Raw genomic sequence first — 24,557 nt, 5'->3', positions numbered from 1 at the left:
TTTCTTTAAATATCTTTGATTTATGTTGTTTAGCTCGATAACCTCAGTCAATACAGTGCTGTTTTTTTTTCTTTCAATGAGTAATTTTCCACTAAACTGCACCTCTTGGAAGATTTCCTTGTGCCTCATGAATGCAGGTTATTTGTCCTGTGTTGGCATCAAGATGCCCGGTCAGAGCGGATTCCTGTTGTGCTGGTTGTTCTACAGGCACTGAACAAACAGATGGTTCCATCGCAGAGAGCTCGGGCACGCGGTAGGTGTGATTCCAGGCGTTACATCAGAACAGCAAGACGGTAGCTGCTCCCTAGGTTGGTGTAGACGCTCGGATGGAAGGTGGCTGATAAGTGTTTGAATATACTGCTTCAATTTGGATATGGTCCTAGTTTTAGTAAGAAGATGGTAACAGACTCTGTGCGTTGATTCCCAAATATATCTGTTTAAAATATGGGTTGTTGATTTACACATTTGGGTGATTCGTGGAGAAACTGTAGCTCCCTGTGATGGTTCCTGGTCACAACATTGCTGAAAAAAATCCGGATCCAGAGAACTGCTTGGAAATGAAAAATCTTTTTTTTTTTCTTTTTGTTGGAGAATTTTTAGAAAATATCTTACATGGTTAACAGCATGGCCCCATGATCGGCTGCCTCCCTTGATGTACTGGGAGGAGTACTGAGGCAGTACTGAGGCAGGAACAAGCCCCTGGGGCTGAGAACAGACCAGTATTGTCAAGAAGGCACATTTTATATCTCTGTGGGTTAATTATTTTCTAACAGATTAGTTCAGTATGTGAGAGAGAAACGCCCATAGCCCTCGGACAAATGAAGCGCGGGCAGACAAGGTGAGGGCAGGTGGCAGTCTAGGACGAAGGCACTTCGGCCTGCTGGGAGACTCTAATTTTGAAGAAACCCTGGGATTATGTTGGTGTGTGTGTGTCTCATACTGGGCTGAGGTGTGATTGAGAAGTAGTGGAGTGTGGTAAAACTAGGATAAAACAGTATCGGAGGGAGTATTCAGTGATATTCTTGGATTGTTTAGTGTCTCAAAAGAAGGGAATGAAATTTCGTTGTTAGAAACTTTCCATATCAGACTGAGAAAAAGGAAGAAAATTTATTGGAGTAACTACTTGGGCACTGATTCCTGGTGGATGAGATGCTGTCAGGTATTTTTCTTCCCATGTCTAGTTCTGTAATGCAGCAAAGGTCAAAAGATGTGTCTAGATACAATGCAGCAAATTAAAGAGGGACTCTTTTCCTGTTGGTGTGACTTGTGCTGTCCCCATTTCCATTTCACAGTGTTCTCTGCTTTATTGAGATTTCAAATAAAACACTACTGAAGCCTTGAAGCTCGAGTGAAGGCCTGCCTCGCTTCTGTGGTGCTCAGTGCACAGCTGCTAGTATGATGGGTAACACTGCGCTTTAGGCATAATGAATTAAGGGGCTTGCTAGCTTCACCTGGCCTTGCCTTGCCAGATGACGACCTGAGAATATAGATAGTTCCAAGTTTTGCTCATTTGTGGCAATAAAACATTTAAGGTAGAGGAGGACTCTGTGCATGCATTTGGCAGTTGAGCCCTGCATACCTCCTTGCAGCTTGAGCGTTCTCCTTGCAGCTCACAGTGAGTCACTGCTCCTGGAGTGCAGAATCATGACACTGAAGATGCAGAAACTGTTATGTGCTATAAATCCAGGTGAATTTCCCAACGTTCTGAGCCACATCCAGTCTTGGTCATGGTGTCCCCACTACGGAGTCCAGCAATGCAGGAAATCAGGCCTTCAGTGTGTGCGGGCATGAGTGATTTAACTGACTCCCTGTGTCCTGGGGCCTAGCAGGGTCATTTGTGCTGTGGTGTCACTGTCCCAGCATCCCAGCCTTGGTCATCCTGGGCCCTCCTGTACACACAGACAGAGTTCTCATCCCTCTCAAGCTGAAATGGGCTAGAACATCTACCCTCCACATCTCGGTTACATTCCCTGCTGCAAGCTCCTGACTCATATCAACTCATCTCAGCAACTGGGGATGCAGGTGGAATCATTGCACAAATCCTACTCCCTCCTGGGTTCAAGAATAGCCTCTATTAGTCACTGTGCACATTGGACTAGAGCGGCAGGGAGCTGACCTGTTTGCTTTGACATGCAGATGGACTCATTTGGATTTAGGTGTGACTTTTTCTTAATCCATACTTGGAAAAGGGTTTCCTTTACTGAGCTGTCAGCTGTGAATAATTGACCTTGGTTATAGCTTCCAAAGGAGTTTAATTTCCCAAATTATGCTGTTAAAGATCTCTCATACAGGCAGGCTTTACTTAGCCAAGTCTTGACCTCCTGTTTTTTGTCTTCCCTGTCCCTTTACAGCGAACACCTTGATAAGCAGAGCCTCTCTTATGCACTGTGAATTCTTTCCCCTGCATTTTCTGAAGCCAAAATATGAAAAGCAGGATGTTCTAGAGGCACTGAAAGATGAAATCTGGGCACGCTGGCAGTTCAGCATTTAAAAGGAAAAACATTTTGGAGCGCAAACATTTAAGGACCAAACATGCAGCTGAATTTTTGCTGATTTCAGCAGGATTAGGGAGGGTGAGAGTGTGAGACAGGCTGCCTGTGAGAAGCGCAGCAGCTCAGGAAGAGGCCAGCTGGGCTCTGCGTGGAGAGGCTGCTGTGTTTGCAAGGATGTGGGGTGGTGGTGAGGACAGACAGGGATGGCAGATTGTTTGATCTGCTACTGGGACCTGGCAGGACTTAGCCAGCGAGGCTGTGGTGTGCATGGTGTGGAGGAAGCAGTCTGGCTGGAGGATGGTGGCCACTGGAGCTAGCAAAGGTGGAGGCCATATTCAGCAGTAGGTGATCGCTGTAGGGCTGCATGCTTTGTTAATAATACCTACTTGTCCAGCATTTTCTGAGCAAGTCTCAATCCTCTTTGAGCATTAAATTCCATGTCTCTTGTGTGTAAATTTTGACCTTACAGGTGTGTGGGGGCAAGTGGAGGAGGTGTTCCTTTTAGAGCTGTGGCTGCTCTGAGTTGCTTTGGAGACCCATGGCTATACTTTGGCCCTGACTGCAGGACAGTATTCCCCCACATTGCCAACACATGGAATCCCAGCCTGAAAGTTTGAGCACCCTGAGCAGTATTCCCTCAATCTGTGAGCACTGGGAAAAGGCATCTCTGGTGAGAATATAAAGATGCTTGAGATGCCTAGAATTGTTGTTATTTAGCAGCAGCATCAATTTTGATGTTCCCTCAATGTCCTTCCTGTAGAAAATAATTGAGATTTGCATAATCCTGCAGTAGTCCTTCATCAACAAGGTAACTCCCATGAGCAGTGAGATATACAGGGCGAGGGCAACGTGCTTGCAACAGGAGTCAGTCAGCACAACGGGATGGTATGCTGGCAACCTGGATTGGAGGCTGATCATCAGAAAAAGGAAGCTAAGGCACCTAAAATCCCCTCCTTTAGCGACACAATGTTGTAATCTGCCTTTGCTGTATAGGGTTGGAACAAAGCTCTGTCTAGTCCAGTTTTCTAGCTTCCAAGTGCCAAGGAAAAGTACATCTGAAGCCACAGCCACCATGGAAGTAACTCTGTACTGGAGCTGTGAGTGTGAGCTCTGCAGCGTAACCAGTCAAGCGGCTGGGGCTTCCTCGCAGCTTCGTTTGAGCTGCCGAGGCTGAGCCAGGGAACTGGTTTCGGAGCAGTGTGTAGACTCCCATTGCACTGCTGGCTCTGAGATGATGTATAGCACAGTGCCAACTTAAAGGGTCCGTTAGCGCCTCTGTGCAGGGTGACCCTGCTGCATCCCAGAAACAGGTCGGAGGAGTCCCGTGTTGTGTGCTCCTACCAGATGAATGCTCTGGGTTGATAGAGGAGGACTGGGCAGGGCGAAAGTTGCCAGGGATGGGACTGCACAGGTACTAGTGCAAAAGCATTGGTGCCAGGGGTTCTTGGATTTGTTGCTCTGCTAGTCCGTGGCTGCTTAGGCACTTCAGAGCTACTGTTGTAGAGTAGCTAGGGAGCTCAGTGCGCTCCTCGGACGCTAACGTCTCTCCTCTGCAGCTTGGTTACCTAACAGGTCTGGCTTTCCATTCTGATGTTCCATCTCATGTCTACAAAAATAGTGCTCTTAGTTTATGTGGATTCCTATTTATTTTCTTCCTCTTATTGTGCTGCTGATACAACAGTTTCCTTTTGATTAAGGGAGCAGAAATAAGTGCCAAAAACGTGTCATGAGCAATATAAACTCAGTTGCTCAGAGGGCAGTGCTGATTGCATTGCTATGCAAATAACACTCCTGGTCACATTTGGTGACCAAGTGGTGGTGATTCACTGACTTGAGCATTGACAGATAGGTCCGGGTCATTTGGGATGGCTGTATGACATGAAATCTGTCAAATCCTCATAAAATGAAAGAGAATAAAATAACTGTAAAAGGATTAAATAAGATTTAGTGACCCTGATTAAGGTGCCTTTTATCTAAATGATGCTTGATTCTTGCAGTTAATTCTCTGCTCTGTTTTCCTAGTCTGAAATTTCTCAAAAAAAACCAAAGCATTTGCTTCTCCCTTTCTTATTACCTGACGTTTTGAAATAGCTGGTGATGCTTGGCAAGCAAAGATCCAGTGATTCTCCAAGGGACCTCACACTGTTAGTGGCTATTAGAGAAGTCAGACCGGAGGGGAGGTTTCCTTATGGAGACGAACACTGCTGTGCTGATGGCTCGCTGCCTGCCCAGCCCTGTGCTCCTTCCATGTGTGGGCAGGCACTGCTGTTGCCTCCTGAGCAGAGCATCGTGTGTCCACTCTGCTGCGGGTTGCTCCAGTCTCTGGTTTATATTGTATGTCTTCTCTAACTAGGCCTCTGTTCAACAGGTGAAGCAGATCATGGAGGAAGCTGTGACAAGGAAGTTTGTGCATGAGGACAGCAGCCACATCATCTCCTTCTGTGGTGAGTCTCTGGCAGCAGGATGTTGAAATTAGCTTCACAGCCTTGGAGGCTTGAGCACACTCTTCATGTTGGGCTGTTGCTGCCTGGTGGCACTGTTGTGATATAGGCATTTCCTGTGAACACACGCTTAATTCATAAGGCTTGGTGCTCAGATGAGGTGGTAGTTACTCTCAGGGTAGAAGTTGTTCTGGCAGCAAAACCAATTGTGAAGGCTTTTGCTCATTAAATAGATTAAAATATAAAATAGATTATAAAATAGATTGAGACAGGCCGGAAGAGGGAAGGATGTTGGCAGTGTATACAATCACTTTAGCAATACTAGAAACAGTCTTTTTTTAATCCACTTGAGAATTAGTTCAACAGAAAATTTAAGTCTAAATATTTCTTTGCTATTATGGAATAGGAATTTATGGAAAAGAGTCTTCAAGTTGGGTGAATGCAAGAAAAGAAAGACTGACAGTTGTTACAGCATTTAAAACCAGGTTTCTGGAGGATTGCTCAGCTACTGTGCTGGTTTAGGGCCTATTTTCTGGCATCTGTGACAGATGTCTTCTTAACCTCTCTTTTTTTACTTTTTTTCACCCTACTGATTAGTGACAATTTTGAAAATGTGGAAGTGTTTTGGAATTAACCCATCGAAATCTTGGCAAAGCATTTTTTTAAATAACCTTTCTGGTACCTAAGTAGACTTTCAGCAAGGACTGAGCAGAGGTCTTGAGGACAGTAGGAGTATTCGTATCTGAAAGGAACTTTAGGGACAACAGAGAACAGCCTTGTTTCAGGTGCCTTGAGCTCCTCTGCTGGGAATACATCATGAGTTTGAGGCCACATCCCTGCATTCCCACCTTATGCAGAGTTCACTGGGCAGGTAGTCTTGAGAGAGGAGGACATACTGGCTTCCTGGGAGCAGCCAAACTGAGACTGCAGTACAGTAACATGCAAAGTAGCTGGCAAGCCTACTTGACAGCTGTGTCCCCAGCCCCTCTAAGCAGGTGCTCTGCCTTGGAGGTATCTGAGGGGCTGGAACAACCTACAGAGCTGTGCTAACAGCCCAGCACATTCGCTCCCCATCGCTTCTCTGACAGATGAAAACAGAATTTATTCTTTAAAGAGAGGTCATGGTCATCAGAGGAGACTTTGTAACAAAGGCGAAAACATCAGATTGCTTCTATTGTTTTGGCCCTTCTCTGAAGTTTCAGTCGTCTGTATAAACTGGAAAATAAGTGCTAGCCTTCAACATACCTAGTTCTCTAGGTAAAGCAGGTTCTTGAGCAACCTAAACTGCCCAGTTCTGCCAGGGAGAGCCTTTGCAAAGGTGGGGAAACCTGGCTGGCAGGCAGGAGCAGGGAGAGCAGGGCACGCACTTCAGGCAATTGAATGAGCATGTTCCTGTTGTAGCCCGGAGAGCCTGGGCATGGAACCAGGCCATTTGTGCTACGTGCTGAATGGGCCAGAACAAAACTTCGCAGCCCTTTTGGGGCCTGAGCTGCAGGTAGGATGGAGCTGGAGCCAGATGAGGGAGCTGCAAGGAAATAAAGGGACAGCATTAATCAGGCGCAGGCTGTGGTTTCTGCACACCAGCAGCCCTGTCATTGTCAAGTGTTTACCCACTCTCCCAGACCTTGAGAGTGTACTTTGGCAAAGTGCCTGGTGCCCTCCATCTGCCTCTGCCTCTGTCTCACTGGCAGCTCTCTGAGCAGTGGATGCAGGTTTTGGAAAGATCAATGACCTCTGTGGAAGAAGAGCAAGTCCCCTTCCAGGCTGACAGTTGGCTTGCACATCAGTGGTTTTCCCAGATGCTTTTGCTTTTGAATCTGTCTATAGACCCTTCTGTTGGCATGGTGTTGTGTATAACAGAGCAGCAGGCAGCATCATGATGGCCTGTTCTGCAAGGGCTCCTGCCAGACATGCTGATCTTTCAGGTACTGTTCTCGAGAGGGCCTGGATGTGGAAGCTGTGGCAACTGGTCACAGCAGTGGGTGAATGGTGGAGGTAGTTCACTGTCTTACTCTGTGTGTTCCCTCTTGCATGTGTGAGATGAGGCTCCATTCACCCATATCAGTGGAATCGCCCGCTTTGGGATGCTCTGTGATTTTTCTTAACAGTAGAATTTTTCCTGCTCTGAAAATAAATTAGCTTTGGTAGCAGGTCTGTCTCTGCAGCCACAATAGCTGCTCATCTTATGAGGTGGCAGCTCCTGTGTGAACAGCTCCTGGGAAAGTCCTCTGGGCCTGGATGCCAGGACTGCCTGTCTAGCTTTATGAAATGAAATTCCTACATTGAATTAATGATGGAGGTATTTAGAGTTCCTTCTCCCCATTGACTCCCAGGGCAGGATGTCTTGTCTTAGAGTTCAGTATCCCTGGCTGCCTGGAAAGGGCATTCTGCTGGAGGGTAGAAGGAGGGGTGCCTGTGCCCCAGGCAGAGCTCTGGCATGAGTATCCCATGTCCCATCTGCCAATGTCAGGGCTGGTGGTTCTCTTGGCTCAGACTGATCTCTGTGCACCCACTGGCCATCCTCTGCCTTCCCTCTCATTTAGCAGGATGCAGTGATTGCTGGAGGCACCTGTGCTTGCCTAATAACCTCTCTGTTTCATGTATTATCTTTCTGCTGAGAAGAAAGACAGAAGAGGCATCATAGCCCTTCTGGAAGAGGCTGTACTTGCTCTCTGCCCACCCACCAATTTCTCATGATACTTAGCATGTGCTGGCTCTCGCTGCTCGGAACTGCTGGGTTAGTGTCTATGGCAACATGCAGGGTGCTGGCTGAGCAGGTAGATTGCAGTGCAGAGTGCTACAGAGCTGCAGTCTTGGGCCTGGCTCTCTGCTGTGTAGTGAAGCTGATGTAGACTCCCTTGGCCCGAACCTTTCTAACTGCTCTTAGCCCTTTTGCTTCTTGCTGTCTTGATGAATCGCTGGGAGATGCATGAATGTTGGGCAGAGCCTGGCCTTGTCATGGTGCCCATGTGCTCCTAGACCAGATTTCTGGCACCTCTTCCTTTCCCTCGCTCCTGTGCTATGATGATCCCCTGAGTACAGGGGCCTTCCCAGAACCTGGCACTGCTGTTGGGAACAGGAGAAAGTGCCAAATGGGAGATGAAGAGCTTTGTGTGGGCTTGCAGAAGAACTGCCTTGTATTTGCTGCCAGCCTCTGCTGTGAGTTTGTTTTGGTGTCTCTGATTCTCGTGGACCTCTTTCTGTGTTCAGACCTGATGTGACTGGTTTTATAGCTCCCCCTGCAAAGCATTTGGGTGGCCACTATGCGGTGAGTCCTCTGACACAAGCAACCTGTATTCCTTTTTGCAGAGCACAGAAATGCTGACTGTCATTTCCTGATTTTTGAAGAGAAGCAGCATTAAGGAAGGGAGGCCTGCTGTCCCCTGCAAAAAATATGGCTTGAAGGGCCTTAGGAGAGACCACTAGCAATTGCTGAGAAAGCTACTTGCCAGTGTTACTTGTGGTTTGCTGTTTGCTGCCATGTTTTCTCCTTAATTGATAGCTAGGCAGCCTTGCAGTCTCTACTAGAAGCCCAGCATAGCTGCAAGGGGAAGCATTGCTACTGCAACCAGAGGAGACTGGACAAGCACAGCCAGCATCCACTGCTGTGGGGCGTCTGCTCAGGGAGATGGTCTGCTCAGTGTTGTTACTTCCAGGGATTTGAGATGGGAATACATTTTGGAAGCAGGGTCCTAGACTGAGTAATATTCCTTAAAGGGAAAACCCCAAAGCTTTCTGAAAATGGAAAACTGCATCTTCTTCCTGTGGCTCAGCCTTGGAACTGCAGCTCCCAGGGAATCTCTGTGGTGCGGGAACTATCAGGCAGCTGCTAAAGGCTACTGTGATTTATAGTCACAGAATAACTGGAGTTGCAAGTGACCTTTGGAGGTGTCTGGTCCAGTCCCTTGCTAAGCAGGGCCACTTTCAAGGGCACATTGGGTAGTTCAAGGGCTCATCCAATTGAGTTTTGGCCATCTTCAGGGGTGGAGATTTCACTCCTCTCTGGCTATTACACAGGCTAAATGCTTACAGTTTAAATGATGCCAAGAGAGATAAAACTGCTGTTCTGTACCAACACCAGGAGCTGTGACTTCCAGGTAAGAGGATGGAGGCCGGTGCCCACTGAGAGCCTCGTCAGCTTGCTGTGACTGTGACTTCTCAGCAGACGTGCTTGCTGAGTTAGTCAGCTGTGCTGCCAGCCCTCCCCAGGTAGGGGCCATGTGGCTGCTGCTGAGCAAATGCTGCAGGCAGCGTGCGGAGGGGGAGCTGCCTCCTAATTCACAAATAGCTGAAGGGCAGCTTGCTGATTTGAAGACTGGGAAGAAAATGACAGAAGTGATGACAACTTGCTTTTGAAGAAGTTGCTCTGAGAAGACTCATGTGGTGCTGTCAAAACTGAAGGAGTCTGTAGCATCCACGGACATACGTACAAAAGAGAAAAAGGAAGGAGCTGCGTGGTCTCCTTTTCCTGCTTTGGGAAGCAAAAGGGCTGCCTTCTTTTTGTCCTGGGCCTCGGATAAAAGACATGCAGGTGCTTGTTCCAGGCCTGTGTGTCTATGCACACCGTTGGCAGAGTGGCATCAAAAGAGCAGAACAGATTTCAACGTGTGACTCATTCTCAGTTGTTCTGTACGGCACGAGGCTTCACAGCCTGGAATTATTTATAGCCTTCTGCGGCACAGAGCTGAGGCATCCAGGCACGAAGGACTTACTGGTTCTTTCTGTTTTTTAATGATACCATTGCATTTTTGACTGTTTTTTGGGTGTCTACAGCTTATAGTCTGTCTGCTACTGCACTCTAATTTGAATGGTATGTGCAGCTTGCTCAGTGCTGTGTCTGTCCGTGAGCCAGATGAGCTTGTAAATAATGTCTTGCCCTGACAAGCAGAGCATGTTGCAAGCCTGTCTCTGGGTGTGCAGAGCTGCCCTTTTCTCTGGGGAAAGGTCTCTTCCTCAGTGAACCCTCGTCATCTGGCCCTCCTAGTCCCTTTGATAGCCAGTATACTGCACATTCCTTCTGATGAAACCAGTGGTCTGGCAGAAAAGGGCAACGGCCCCAAGCGGCGTTGTATTCCCAGCCATGGAAGGGTTGGAGGTAGACAAACTCAAGTTGGCATCTGTCATGTTCGCGCTGCCCTTGGAGGCTGATGAGAGGGCCAGCGGCAGGCCTGAGGGGCATGTGTGTGTGAAGGGGTTTGTTGTCCATGTCAATACTAAGACTGCCTTTGAGCTTAACGCCTGAGTAATTTTAATTGTGCCAGGCAAGAAGACTCTATGTTCCAGGACCTCAGAAGTCTGTCTAACCTTTCACCAAGAAATAAAAGTCCCACCTTGCCTGACCATAGCTAGACAGAGCCCCTGTATTGTATGATCTGCTGTGGGTTATATCCTTTGTGATGGGGAGAGTCTCTGTCTCACAGTGTCTGTTTGCAGTGATGACAGTAAATTATGAACTGATCTCAAAAAAATCTTAAAGTTAAAAATGGAAATATTATTACCCTTGGATTAGTGTGGACAAAGTACGCTTAGTCCATGTGCTCAAATTTTTGAGTCCTTGGCTACCGAGAGTGTTTTTCCTAAGTAGGTAGACTGCATATTCATGTATAGTTTTGCTAGCAGGATCAGGGTTTTGAAGAGGCTCAGGATACAGTGTTGAGGCCAGATGCTGATGACTACTCTGTTTTTCTGGAGCCTGCTGAGAAGCTTTTCTTCAGTCGTCTTTTGCTCCTGAGTGCTGCTCTCTATCCGGCAGGGAAATCTGTTGCACTGGCCGTAATATGGACAAAGTAACTGCTGACTTTCCTGCATTAGCAAGCTTTCTCTTAGCCATCGTTGGAAATTCAGATCAGAATTGACTGCATATTAGGCATTTGAGGCCAAGCAGAGATTTTCTTGGGAGGGTTGCAGGATATCCTTGAAAGGAGGCAGCCCTTGCTTCTGGCCCTCCCCACAGCTTTGCAGCACTGTGAATGGCAGAGGATCCTGAGGCCTGATATCTGGGTTGCTTCTCAAAGCTATGTGTTTGCAAAGGTAGAGTAGCCCTGACATTGTGTGTTCATGAGTGCTATCTCCTGACTCATATCTAAAACCTTTGTCCCCGTGCACAGGCTGAAGTCCAGCTCCATTGGTAGAGAGCTGGTGTGGGCAGTGTGGTCCTGCAGAGACCTCACTGTCAGTTCAGTCTTGGAAGACTTCTCCCCAAGTTTTGAAGATGCTACTGTGATTTGCTTGCTTGGCTGTATGTCAGCATAACCTTATACTCCAAAGACAGAACTGTGGCTTTGGCTCAGTATTCCTGTGGGCTTTTCTGTTTGCAATTCCATTCCAGCCAGCTCCTCATCCCACTTTACAAAGGTTGGCAATTGTTGCTCCACCCTGCAGGAGGCCAGCAGCAGAGAGTGGGCTAACCTTTGTGCAGATGTCTGCTTCATGGCTGGGCACAGTATGAGCCTGGATTTAGTCTCAAGCAAGTAGGGTTATCTGTATCTGACACTTGTATTCCAGCCTTGGAGCATAGAGCAAAAGAGTGAAGGGGATGTGCAGTGGGATGATTTATGCATGTGTGGTGGAAAGGGAGGGTCTTTCTGCTTTTGTTCTGTCAGTCCTCTAGATCCCAGAAGAGCTCCCAAAAGCCATGAAGCAGTTGGGTCTTACTTTGCAGCTGCACATGGTTCTCTGGGACAGGTGGGAAGACTCCTGCCTGTGTGGGCAGTGGTATCTGCAGCGTGCCTGGACTTGAAGAAGGTTTGTGTGTGTCTTTGCTTAAAAACTAGGTATCCATCCAACTACTCTGAATGGCTGTTTTAGGTGAGCAGAGCTTGGTTGGCACAAATGGGTTGCTCTTCTGCTATTAGGCCAGAATGTGTCTCTCAGTCAGCACACTGACACTCGCAGCACGGCAAGCCCTGCCTGCTCAGCGGTGAACTCGGGCATAGCACTAAACAGGGCAGAGATAATGAGACCATCTTTCAGCCCTGGGAGCTGATGTTTACAGGTCTGCATGAAATGTCTTTTTAAATGATTCCATAGAGTTGTTCAGCTATAGAGAAAAGTGCCTTACCAAGTGAGAGATGTATCAGCATCTGCCTGGCTGCTGCTGAGAAGGCTCAGTGCTGTTGTGTGCAGCATTTGGCTTCCAGGAGAAGGAGGGGTGCCGGTACATTGGAAAGCTGTTCTGTCAGACCCGGATCAATCGCTTGCAAAACCATGGGTTTGTGTAATTTTCCAGTGCTTTGATCAGCCTGTTTAATACATCTGTGTTTAACACTAGGCATCCATCCTGAGCCCTCCCAGGGGACTCCAGGCAGCAGATTGCCAGTGGAGCCTGATGTGTGTGCATCTTTCTGTGGAGTCATCGCCGGTCCGCCCTGGCAGCAGGCTCCCCCGAGGCCTTTGCTGCTGGCTAAGCGCCTTTGCCCGTTCCTGCCAGGCTCTTCGGCAGGCGGTGGGTGCTTTCTGGGCGCTTGGTGTGGCTTTAGTGAGTGCCTGACATCGCCTTTCAGCAAGCCCAGCGCAGGGTGGTAGGTGAAGCCTTGCAGGGGGGTCATATTGCTGTGTGCCAGCAGCCACTCTTCGCTGTCCCCACAGGCCTGACGGGGCACTGAAGCCAGACAGCTGCTAGTGCTGCCTGTTTTTCCTCTGCATTTGGCTATTCCTCAGATTCTCTATTGCTTTTAGATTTTTTTTCAGGAAAAAAAAAATTGTCTGGACACAAGAGATTTTTGTGAAAAAGTTGCCCCATTTCTTCTGCTGTTTTGGAAACACTCAGTGTCTGTGCGCCTTGGTCTCTGACTTTCTCCTTTTCACTTGGACTATCACAGCACAGGGGCCAAGAACGAACTCTCCTGTTCCAGATGTACCAGTCCCTCAAACTGGGCTGAAGGGAAACTTCAGTGAGTTCTGTTTTTTGGAAGTGTTCAAGAAGCTTGCGGGGAGAACCTCAGTCTGTCATGTTTGCATACCTCAAAGGAATTGTATTGCAAGTATGTTTACATAGCAAAGCAACTGTCCCACCTAAAGAAAATTTAGCACACTTTCCAGATCGTTGTCATATATCTGATGTGTACGTTTTCCTGAAGGGGGGAGGAAGTTCTCTGGAGAACCTCAGAGGAGTTTCTCATCCCATTCTTTGGCCCTGTCCAGCCAGTATCATTAGTAAGTGGACTGAGCACACTGGGAAGCTGGGAATCATCCACTGAGCTTGCAGAAAGCTTGCCTGCACTCTGGAGTCTGCTGTGTTCCTGGCAGCTCTGCCCTCTCCTGTGGCACTACAAAATCCTGCTGTTGGTCCCAGGTTTGACCATGACTACTAGCTCCACAAGCAAACTGCATGCTTGAAGCACTTTAAAACACATTCATTTAGGGGGAGCACAGCCAGATGTGCTACTGTGTAATGGACAGCAGTGCTTAGCTTCAAGTTGTTAAACCATAGTCTGCTGTTTACTTCAAAAGACTTTAACCAGAGTGATTCTGTGTGTGAACAAGCACTTGGCAATTCCTGACCTGTGCTATTACTGCCACACTGTGAGCCGATCACTCCTCTGCTGGGAAAATCACCACTCTCATAGGAGAGACCTCGCAGGCAGCGACCTGGAAGCAGAATGTAACCCCTCTGCATGCTGAGATTTCCCAGTGTTAGTACTGATTTGTTTGCATTCAGGATATTGTTTTCTGGAGTTGGATCCTGGCATTTTCAGAACAAAAAACTGCAAGCACAGGAGTTTGTCCTTTCTCCTGCCCTGTTGTATGGATGAACAAAGTGGTCTGAGAAGTCGTAATCCAGGCTGCTAGCTTGGCATGTCACTGCAGACTCTTCACTGTTGGTTGTACAGAGGACCACCTCTATTGTCTGAAAGCTGCGTGTTCCCATTTCATTGCCGATCTCGTAAGTTCTCTTCAAGTTGTTGGCTGGTCAGATAAAGTGAGTCTGAGATGGGCTAGTTTATCTGACTGGTCCTTTTCAGTGATTTTGCAGACTCTGGACCTACTTCAGCAGGCATGAGTTACTTTCCTTCAGAATATTTATGTCTTGGCAGACCCACAGTTCATGTTCACTTGCATTAAACTAGTGCTTTTATTCAGGCTAGCCAAGTTTCTAACAGACTTCACTAAGCTCAATTTGTCTTCTTCCATTTTTTCAAAACTGAAATAATACCTCTCTACAGTCAGCAGAGCTGATGGCTCTGCAAGCAGAAAGACCTGCTGCTTTGGGTCAAATGGCATCTGGGAACCTTGATCTTCTATCTTTTAGGCAGGGACTAGAACATGGGATTGATTTCCTCTTGGAAACATTTTTGCTGTAGAGTAAGATCATGTGTGCAACAAGGGACAAGCAGTTTGGCCTAAGTGCAGCACAGCTCAGAGAGAATTCTCCTGCAATGCTGACTTTATTTTGTTGCAGCTGCTGTGGAAGCCTGTGTCTTACATGGGTTGAAGCGGAGGGCAGCTGGATTCCTGCGCAGTAACAAGATAGCAGCTCTGTTTATGAAGGTGGGCAAGAGCTTTCATCTGGCAGAGGAGCTTTGCAAGAAGGTGCAAGACCTGGAGCAGCTTATTGAGAATGCGTAAGGCACCAGCATTCCTTTTATCTCACAGACCACTTGCATTTTGGTGTGGGTATGGGTTGCAATGTTCAACTTGAGCCTCTACGGGAGGGATTGCTCTTTCAGTAGAACAGAGTCCTGTCTTGGGCTGTTGGTATCTTAAGTGAACTGGTTGCTTCTCTAGGAAGCCATGTAGCTATTTACTGTGCCCCTAGTCGCATACCTCAGGGACTACTAAGCATGCTTGTGTCTGAACTGTCACAGCTTATGGAGCAATACACTAAGTCACCTGGAACCAAATCCCATTTGCCTCAATGTGCAGGGCTTTAACCTGCAGTAATTCAGCTGCTGTTTGAAACTGACTCACTCGGCCTCGGAGTGAGTCCACCGGGGAAAGGGATGAAGCAACTACCTGCGGGCAGGAGTCTTTAAGCTGTCCTAAGATAAGCTGCTTTGCTTATGAATTTCTTTCTTCAGGCACCAGTGGAAAAAGTCTGTGGGTTTGAGAACTCTACTGAGGCAGAGACTTTTTCCAGTGCCTGTATTATTGAAAACAGATTTAGTGAAGTCCCTTTTCAAATGTAGATTTGGGTCTTCCGGAGCAGGGAACAGACTGGCTGAAGGGAGCATTCCCCAGAACCCTACTCCCACGTGGTTCCCTGGGCATGCCGCAGCCATCACACTCAGCACCATTGCAAGCCTGACCTTGTGCCCCACAAGGTGCAGTGAGTGTGCTGGTCCTGTGCTCCTGCAGTGCTCAGTGATGTGAGCCAGTGATGATGTTGTCTTCTGCCTTGTACCTCTAAAGACGAAATCAAGTCCAAGGCATCCCGGAGAATGTGCGCAAAGTGCCAAAGCTGCCCAACCTGTCTCCTCAAGCCATCAAGCACCTCTGGATCCGCACAGCCCTCTTTGAAAAGGTCTTGGATAAAATCGTGCATTACTTGGTTGAAAACAGCAGGTGAGTGCTGGCACAGGCCAACCCTTTGCCCCTCCCAACTTGCTACCAGCAGTCCCCCCAGAGTCTGCACCTTCCAGTGGTGTTGGAGGTATTACTGACTGAGCTGTAGCCAGGTGGGCCAGAGCGGTCCCTGAATTGGACAGCCCAGCTGTGTCGTGCTGTGCCCAGGACAGGGCCTCCAATTGATACCCTGCTGGTGGTACAGTGCTGCTGGGTACAGTGCACTCCCTAAAATAAAGACAGGCATCCTTGCTCTGCTGATGGCTGTGTTCAGCATTTGCATTGTCCTTGTCTTTCTCTAGCTTTTGAAGACTGCATGTCAAGGTGTCCTCTCCTGCGGAGGTTTCATCTCAGCCCTGAGAATGTTTTCTTAAGAGATGGTGATGCTTGCAATGTGCTGCAGGAGGTTTATATCCCCAGAATTTCACAGCTGGCAGGAGCAGCCTGTAATAGCCTTCTTGTCCCGTCACCAAGAAGGGATGCAGAAAAGGGCATTACTGTGGTTTCAAACCACTGTCTTTCCCTTTGCACTCCCAGGGGGCTGAAATGCTACAGCGTTCTGCTCTCTTTTATTTCTTCTAGTAAGTACTATGAGAAAGAAGCTCTCCTGATGGATCCTGTGGATGGGCCAATTCTTGCATCTTTATTGGGTAACACTTTCCTCTTACCCGACTTTCATAGCTGACTTTCCAGAAATATGTATCCCATTCTGTGATGCCAATACAATTGCTTTTTAGCTAGAACTCTAGAAAACTTAGTAGCACTGGACAGCTCCTGGAGCTGTAGAGTGTTTGTTAAAAAGAACAGCACACCCAGCTGCTGATCTAAGAGCTGAGGCTTTGGGAATACTGACAGACATAAACCAGTAATGAAGCCTGGACCTGGAGAGCAGTTAAGTGCTGTGATGCAGGGCTCTGCATGCATGTGGCTAGTCATGTAGTAGGTTGGTTGTCTGCTCACTACCAGAGTGGCTGAATTTCTCTGATTTCTTAGTTGCTGTTAAATAATGCAGCAATGTACAATGACCCTGGAGCTTGCTGCTTGCTGTACCACTGCTCCTGCTCTGAGATGCTGGGCTCTGTAGATCTTGGAGAAGAGTGCTGTACTGATGACTTCCTAATACTGACCTCATCTGCGATTTCCTCCCCATGCAGTGGGGCCATGTGCACTGGAGTACACCAAGATGAAGACAGCCGATCACTTCTGGACAGACCCTTCAGCTGATGAGCTTGTTCAGAGGCATCGCATCCACAGCTCACACTGTCGCCAGGATTCCCCAACTAAGCGCCCTGCACTCTGTGTGAGTGGAGACAGATGACTGGGATGGACAGCCTCCCGTAGTGCTCCTGGGGCAGACGGGCAGCACTCTCCAGGGTTTGAGGCTTCATCTGTTTGAAAAGAGCTGCTAAGCTCTCTGATGAGAAAAGGTAGAAATGTGCAGTTACTTGAAGTGTTCAAGCTGGAATCGCTGAAAGCATGGGCTGTGGAGAGTACAGGCTTGCTGGAGCAGTAGGGGCTCTGTATCCTGGAGTTTCTGCCCTTTGGAAAGAGCATATGTGAATTAAAAGTGAAGGTAGTTGAAGCTTACTCTATTTGTTGCAAACAAAGTGCAGTTCTGAAGCTTTTGTAAGTACAGACTTGAGTTTGGCTAGAGCCAAGAATCCTCTTAGAGAACATAAAGGAAGGGTTCTAATAATGAATTTCTTGAGTGTGTAAGTGGGGAAAGGAATAAGCTTTCAGGATAAGCTTTTCTAAAGCAGGAGAGGTGTGTGCTCAGCTCCTTCCTAGCTAATCTCTTCCAGATTCAGAAAAGACATTCGAGTGGCAGTATGGATGACCGACCATCACTATCTGCCAGGGACTATGTGGAGTCACTGCATCAGAACTCCCGAGCCACACTCCTCTATGGCAAAAACAACGTCCTGGTGCAGCCAGTAAGTACCTGATGGAGCATCTAGGCTTTAAATTCCTGCTCTGCTCTCCTCCACGTAATTCTGTCATGTGATATTCTTTGATGGAGATGGGGACAGGCTTGTTTCTAGTCTGGGAGGGCAGCAACTAAACTGTATTTATTGAGGTCCTGGCAATATGGATTTTCCTGGTGGAATGGAAGATCTCTGCTTCAGTCTGAATAAGGACAAACTCCCTTATCTTCTTACTGTAATCAAATAAATCAAAATTTCTTACATGGAACTGTTGATGGTTTGCCTTAGCTAGGCGGCTGCTCTCAGCCTCTTACCAAGCCAGTGAGGTGTCCTGCTAGCTTTGCCGGGAGATCTTGTGGAGTTGCTGTGGGTTTCTCACTATCAGTGAGTAGATGGGCTCAGGGCAGCTGGCAAGACCACATTACAGTCCAAGACTGTGCTGTAGGAAATGGGTCGGCCTAAGGCAGTGTGAGGTGCCTCACTGGTGCTGGGGCCTGCACGCTTCTGGCATCTTCCAGGCTGCTCTCACCAGCTCACTCTTTGCCTGCTTTACCTTTCTTTCTAAAGCGAGATGACATGGAAGCAATCCCAGGATATCTGTCCCTTCACCAGACTGCTGACATCATGGCACTGAAATGGACTCCCAATCAGCTGATGAATGGCTCTGTTGGGGATCTGGATTATGAGAAGAGGTGATTGGCTCTAAGTGTGTGTTGACGTGGGGCAGAGTGGGGAGCAAATGATCTTGGAGGTTCAGAGCTTGGATCTGGCATTTGCTGCCCTCAGTGAGGTTTTTCCATTGACTTCACAGAGTAGAACAATACTTCTGAAGTTTATAACAGAGGGTGGGAGAGGAAAGGAGACCTGTGGTGATGGGAGAGATGAGCTGTGGGAGCTGGTGTGAGAGGCTGTAGTAAAGCCCATCTCTGCTGAGAAGAGTTCAGCAAGGTGACTGGAGAGGGTGTTTATTCTGAAAGATGCAGTCAGTTGCTTTATTGCCCTTGGTCGTTTCTTGGGGAGAAAGCACACTCTACACACTACACTGCTTTCAGATTTGTACTTGTTGCTACTGGTTAATCTGGGGAACCGAAGAGCTTGTAAAGAGGTGAGGAGTATCTGCAGAGAGAGAGGAGATGTGAACAGTTCCCAAATAACTATACCTCAGTAACAGCGTGTGTGCTATTTCATACTGCTATTTATCAGTGTAGTCTGCAGCTGATCTTACATGGAGGTATTCAAAGTCCTCCTAGATTTAATGGAGTCCCTGTTTTATTTTTTTCCTCTAGTAGGGCTGAAGTCTACTTAAGAGAAGTTTGCTTGATAGTATGTATTGCATTGCCTCTCTGTCTGGGATTGCCATATGTGCTAGTGACATTTCTCTTGACAGCAGCAATTCTTTTAACAAGCTATTGAGTCATACCAGGCCCAAGTTTGCCTGAAATACAAAATAAAGAGCGAACAGAAAATCTCTTTCTCCTAGCAAATGCTCCAGGAAAGCTGGAGCATTTAGGACATAGCACGTTTCTTTGGCCTAGGACAAAAATCTTGTTTTCAAGTTGTTTATTCTCAATTGTAGTTTTTTGGTTTTGTTTTTCTGTGTTCCTTTCATCTTCTCTTTTACTCTTGGCTCCTGGGGGCCATTTCCTGATAACTGATACCCTCCCCCTAAATTGCTGTTTTCATCTCTGTACTACTTTTCTGAGTTCTTAGCTTGGGCATCAGCCTAAGCTCTAAAACTTCCCAGTGTCAAGATGTGATCAAAGAAGAGAGGAGCCAGATGACAAAGTAAGTACAAGTCTTTTAGGAGTGACTTTTACACACTCCTCCCCATCTTTAGCTCTCCCTTATGAGCTGTTTCATGATGCCTTTAATTTAAGCACTATTTTTATAAAGTGACAGATATTGATTCTCAGGATCTGGAAATGTGAGTTTTTTGCAATGAAATTGGATGTTATTAAATGCTGACACCTTCATAGAGCAGTCCTCTTACTAAGCTGTTCTTAGAAGTGAAACTCTGCAAGAAGCATATTTTCTCCTGGAGAAGCCTCCTTTCTCCAGCTTCCTCTTGATGTCTCTCTGTGGCCCTCTGCCCTGTGTGTTGACCAGCAACACTCCCAGCATATTCTAGATTTGCTCTAAGGGTGCCTGTGCTGGGGGAGCACAATTCTGAAGCAGAAGCAAATGCAGCCAGTTCTATTCTGAGCTTTGAAAAAACACAAATTGTTACGATTTATTCCCTCTCCCTTGGATAAAGGAGCTCATCAGAACAGCAGCCCAGGCTCAGACTGCACTATACGTTCTCCTGGGGCTCCAGAGCTGCTTATACCGCGTTCACAGGGGTTTTCTAGCACTACAGCAGGGCAGGAGTCATTTCAGGGTGCTTACAGCAGAGTGCTCAGCTCTTTAGGAGGCCAAGATGCGTGCCAGGATGCGTGATCACACTGTCTATGTTGGGAAATGTTGAGGCAGGTGGGACTAGACATGCTCTGATTGAGCTGTGGTAAAAAAGAGGCAGCGACTGTTTCTAGAGGGATGTTGTTACTGACTCAGGTTGGCCATGTGGCAGTCACTCTGCTGCCAGGGCCACATCCTTTCTCCGTCTCCCCAAGGCATTAGGATAGCTGGGGGCAGGATCTGGAGTGGATGTGAAGAGAAGCAGAGCTACTTGTATCCCTGAAGTTCGGGATTTTTTCTTCTTTCAGTGTGTACTGGGATTATGCCATGACTATTCGTCTAGAGGAAATTGTCTATTTGCACTGCCACCAGCAAGGTAAGGCCAGAGTGTGTGGGGCTGCTGGACTGGATGATGATGTGTGCTGCTTTTATCACCCTGATATTTGCATCACTGTATTTTTGGAGCGTGCTCCAGGGCAGACATCTGTAGTGCCAAGTCAACACTGCTATGCAACTCCTTCTAGGACAACCTTTAAACAAGCTCTTATCTGTGTTTCTTGACTGAAAAGGGCTTCCTGCAGAGAAATGCTCTGTGATTTTCAGAGATATGATCCCAGACTGGCCTTCTTCGGGGCCCCAGACATATTATTGACTCAGGGAGGATTCAAACAAGGAGGAAAATTATGATGTTTTGTGTACCAGAAAAACAATTGCCCTCTGCATTTCTGGCTGCTAAAGTGTCGCTCACTTGTGTGTGTATCTTCTCTCTGTTGTTGGTGTTGCTAATAGTAGACAGTGGTGGGACAGTCGTCTTGGTGAGCCAAGATGGGATTCAGAGGCCTCCACTGAGATTCCCCAAAGGGGGACACTTACTGCAGTTCTTGTCCTGCCTGGAAAATGGCCTCCTACCCCATGGGCAGCTGGATCCACCCCTCTGGTCGCAGCGGGGAAAGGTAGGCACCTGGGAACTGGACTTGTTCCTGAGAACGTAATGTTGTGGTTCTTGTTGATGTTTCCCTGTGGAGTGTCTCAGAGCAGATCTGTCGGGGAGGACCCTTTTCCTAGCATTATTGGCTGCTGTATTTTAAATGACAAACCCTCCAAAATAGGAAGAAAGGTGGACTTGAAATATGGCAGTCTGGTTTAGCTCATGCCCTTGAGGGGCTAAACACATGCTTCTGGGGTAATCACAAACTATCTGTAACACATGGCCCTTATAAGAAGAGCGTGGTCTCCACACCTGTAGGAAGGGAGGAGGTATGGGAGCGCTGTCTGCAAGGCATAGTAGATTTAGGTCCAATGGACCTTGTCATGCTCCATGGATTGTAGCAGCTGTGTGCATAACCAGGGTTATTTATTCTCAGCATAAGCAAAAGCTCGACCCAAAGACTTCTCTGGCTCAAGGAACATGCAGTCATCAGCCTAGGCTGACAGAGCACATGCTTTTGTCAGGCAGGAGTTTGGAGAATGGGATAGCGGCCACACTGCCCTGCAGGTAGGGCATGGGGCAGCTTTGTGAAGAGCAGATTTTATTCACCTAGGGGAAGGTGTTTCCCAAGCTGAGGAAGCGAAGTCCCCAGGGCTCCTCCGAGTCTGCGTCTGACAAAGAAGATGAGGAAGCCACAGATTATGTTTTCAGAATAATCTACCCAGGGACACAGTCCGAGTTTGGTAAGTGCGTTGGCAGTGAGCGTTTCGCGTGGGTTGTCAGTGGGTGTATAAAAAGCCCAGGACCCAGCATAGACAGACATATTGCAAACTGTACTTGGGAAGTGGTTCCAGAGAAGAGTTTTACTTGAAGCAGTGTTGCCTTTTATTAAAAATCATCTGTTTGTTTTACCTTTTGCTTGCTACTGAATCCTTTGTTTCTGCACCTGTAGAACAGGATATGAATGCCTGTATGGTTGGAAAAAAATAATTTTATACATAACTTCAGTAACAATGTTCACTTTGATCATGTTCTTGGGCATTCCTCTTCCTTCAAGGAAGCAGGTATCCATGAAAGGGATCAGTTTTCATCATTACAAGCCTCCAGGTCTGATTCTTCTCTTGCTATCACTAGGCGAACTTGGGAAGCACTCTACTAAATCCAGCTCTGTTCCTTCTGTTTTGCTCTTGCCGCACAAAGAGGTGGTAGCAGCACCCTTCTCTGTGTACTACCAAGCTTGACCCATGTATCTTCCCTCCCTAGCTCACAGGGTGAGGGAGATGATCCTGCCTGACTCACAGACCAGAAATCTCTCTTAATATCTAGTTCTGAATGATCTGAACAGTATGTTTGACTGTACATCCCTGTCTCCACTCTTGGGATATCAGGAACACTTTTACAATGGTTCCTCTTGAAACACTGTGGGTGCTTTTATAAGAGGAGAAACCCAAAGTGTAATAGAAACCTGCTGGAGTGCTTTTAAAAAGCTATGAAATTTGATCAAAAAACCATTCCTACACTTTTGAGGCTGGAAGGGGCCTCACATCTCCTCTGAGTCCTCCATAACATCAGTAAAAATTATTCTTATTTCTCTCTGCTGTTAGCTGAGTAACACAATTAAGTGAGTCAGATAACAATCTGACTGAGGCTAAAACAGCTGATAGAGATGGTCCTTTCTGTAACTTCCTTTTGATCTACTCCATAAAATTCCGTGCTGGAGGCCAAATTTTCTGTTAAATGAATTGTTTCAATCTCCTCAGCTGGCGTCACTGAGGTCTGTGTGGTTCCTGTGGATGTTCTCAGGAGGGGGTGGAACTGCATCAGTTCGTTGTTCTTTATGTATTATTTCTTTCTCCGTTCATTTGTGCCTTTATCCTGTCTCTTTGTCTTCTTTAGTTACCATTAATGGTAATTTTAATACATTCCCTACTTCTGTGATCTCTGTCACTGCTGAGATGGGGAAGATCGTGAGGGCTCCAGCTGCAAGCAAAATGGTGGTGATCCCCAAATGGTCTCTGAGTCTCCTCACTGCATCCCAAACTCCCCTTGCCACTTTGGGGACCATTCAGCATCAGTGTAATACAGCTGTCATTTGTGTTTGGTACAACTGCTCGCCTGTGCTGTCATTTGACAATTCCTGCAGCAAGATGTCTCTCCTGTCAACGCTGACCAAAACAGGCCTATCAGCATCTGCTGAGGGAGAGGGAAGAGGCTTTAGTAAGAATATACCAATCTTTTTCTTGCCAGTATCAGCACTTATTCAATATCACAAGCAGGGAGAGCTGGTGAGCCTCGCAGGGAGTAAGCCTTCTCCCAGATGGAAGCTTGAATTTCTGCCACGATTTGATTTACAGTGAGGAACAAATAGGATTATTCTTTCCTAATCTTTGTCTGCATCCCACAGTTCACCTTCATCATTACACCCCTGTACTAGGGAGGCCCAGACTAAAGGGCTGTTGCAGGTCGAAATAGCAAGCAAGCTGTTCAGGGGTGAGGGTAGGGTGATTCAGTGTCCCAGGGCTGGCTCCTCACCTTGCACTATCTCTGCACATGGCAGACAGTGTTTGCAGGGTCTTGCATTTAAAAAGTAAAATCTGAGCCCTTTGCAATAGAGCCTGTGAGTTTAAGCAGGGATTTAGCAAATGACAGCATAAAGAACTGCTTGCTCTTGCTGTCCCTCTCAACTGCTCTTTATTTATTTTTTTTCCCCCTCCCATCTTGTGATTTGAATGCCCGTCTCTTTCCCTAAGGCTCATATGGGATCCTGATGTTTGAAAGATGGGACCTTTTTTCTTCCAGTGATCCATTATTCCTGGGACAAAGTTTCATCAGGTTATTGCCTCTCTCTGTGATGGAGCCTGTTGCAGCCCCTTGTCTCATCTCTCTTTGGGCTGGGTGTTCATTTTCTGCCTGGGTTGGCACTCAGTGGTTCAGGATGAGCTTGCTGAAGGCACTGGACTTAATTAGCAGATGGTGCTCTCTTGCTCTCTCTTGTCAATGTTCTCTCCTTCCCTTCCCTCCTGAGTTCATCAGTGCTGCTGCTCTGATCACCTGGCATGGGTCTTTCCTGGTTATTGGAGTCTCTTGGGAAGAGTACGGGATGCTAATCAAAAAATCTTTCTGTTGGCCTCCTATGGCCCACCTGACTCCAGGGGCAGTGCCAAGACAGTAGGTGATGCTCCTCTCTTTCTGCCCTCTTGCAGTCCCGCAGGACCTGATGGACACACAGGGTAGTGGCCTGCCTCCCATGTGGCAACCTAGCACTCGCAAGTCCTCCTGTTCCTCCTGCTCTCAGAGTGGCTCTTCTGATGGTGGGCCATCCAATGGCTGCAGCCACGAAAGGTATCTCTAATGCTGCACTGATAAATGAAGATAAAATAGAGCAAGGATTACAACTGAAAGCCCAGCTGAGTTTGAAGGGCTGAACTAGTGCAGTTATGGTTCAAGTTGTCTCCAGCCTTGCACTCAGCTCAATTGTCTAGGGACCATTTGCAGTTGTACTGGCCACGGGCAGCTTGTGGGATGTATCCAGGGTGAAGTGAGGATTGTCTCCTGGTCTGGAATGTCCTGGCTGATTCCAGGCTGAGCAAAGGTACAGGGCAGGTGATGCTTTGGCCTCTGCCCAGCTCCTTGGTGGGACTCCGTACAGTGGGTTGGCCTGCTCCTTTGCCTTTTCAGGTGTCTGTGAACAAGTCAGATCAGAGCAGAGGCTGAGAGCATGTGTGGGAGCATTTGCTCTCCTCATATCTCATATATTTTTTTATTGGCAGAGCCCCACTGAAGCTCCTATGTGACAATATGAAGTACCAGATCCTCTCCCGAGCTTTCTATGGATGTGAGTACTTGTCTTCCCCATGATGTCTTTGAGATGTGT

General features: G+C 47.4%; 1 protein-coding gene across 7 annotated transcripts in view; it reads left to right on the top strand.

Moving 5' to 3' along the window:
- Positions 1-24,557, top strand: part of SGSM1 (small G protein signaling modulator 1) — a 59,129-nt gene that overhangs the window by 11,270 nt on the left and 23,302 nt on the right. For 6 of the 7 annotated variants that reach the window (XR_009960179.1, XR_009960180.1, XR_009960181.1 and 3 more), the window contains exons 3-15: positions 4,861-4,936; positions 14,334-14,496; positions 15,284-15,436; positions 16,019-16,086; positions 16,591-16,736; positions 17,239-17,370; positions 17,929-18,053; positions 19,072-19,146; positions 20,064-20,131; positions 20,545-20,708; positions 21,297-21,426; positions 23,887-24,025; positions 24,454-24,518. Coding sequence is in view for 4 of the 7 variants with exons in the window: in XM_062590219.1 (XP_062446203.1) it covers positions 4,861-4,936; positions 14,334-14,496; positions 15,284-15,436; positions 16,019-16,086; positions 16,591-16,736; positions 17,239-17,370; positions 17,929-18,053; positions 19,072-19,146; positions 20,064-20,131; positions 20,545-20,708; positions 21,297-21,426; positions 23,887-24,025; positions 24,454-24,518 (1,504 nt within the window). In the remaining 3 variants the exon portion in view is untranslated. The remainder of the gene's footprint in view (positions 1-4,860; positions 4,937-14,333; positions 14,497-15,283; positions 15,437-16,018; positions 16,087-16,590; positions 16,737-17,238; positions 17,371-17,928; positions 18,054-19,071; positions 19,147-20,063; positions 20,132-20,544; positions 20,709-21,296; positions 21,427-23,886; positions 24,026-24,453; positions 24,519-24,557) is intronic. The other variant, XM_062590217.1, reaches the window with a different exon arrangement.

The sequence above is a fragment of the Rhea pennata genome, chromosome 17, assembly GCF_028389875.1.
Source record: "Rhea pennata isolate bPtePen1 chromosome 17, bPtePen1.pri, whole genome shotgun sequence".
Classification (NCBI taxonomy): domain Eukaryota; kingdom Metazoa; phylum Chordata; class Aves; order Rheiformes; family Rheidae; genus Rhea; species Rhea pennata.
Note: the sequence above shows the minus strand (reverse complement) of the source record. Positions and strands in the feature narration are given on the sequence as shown.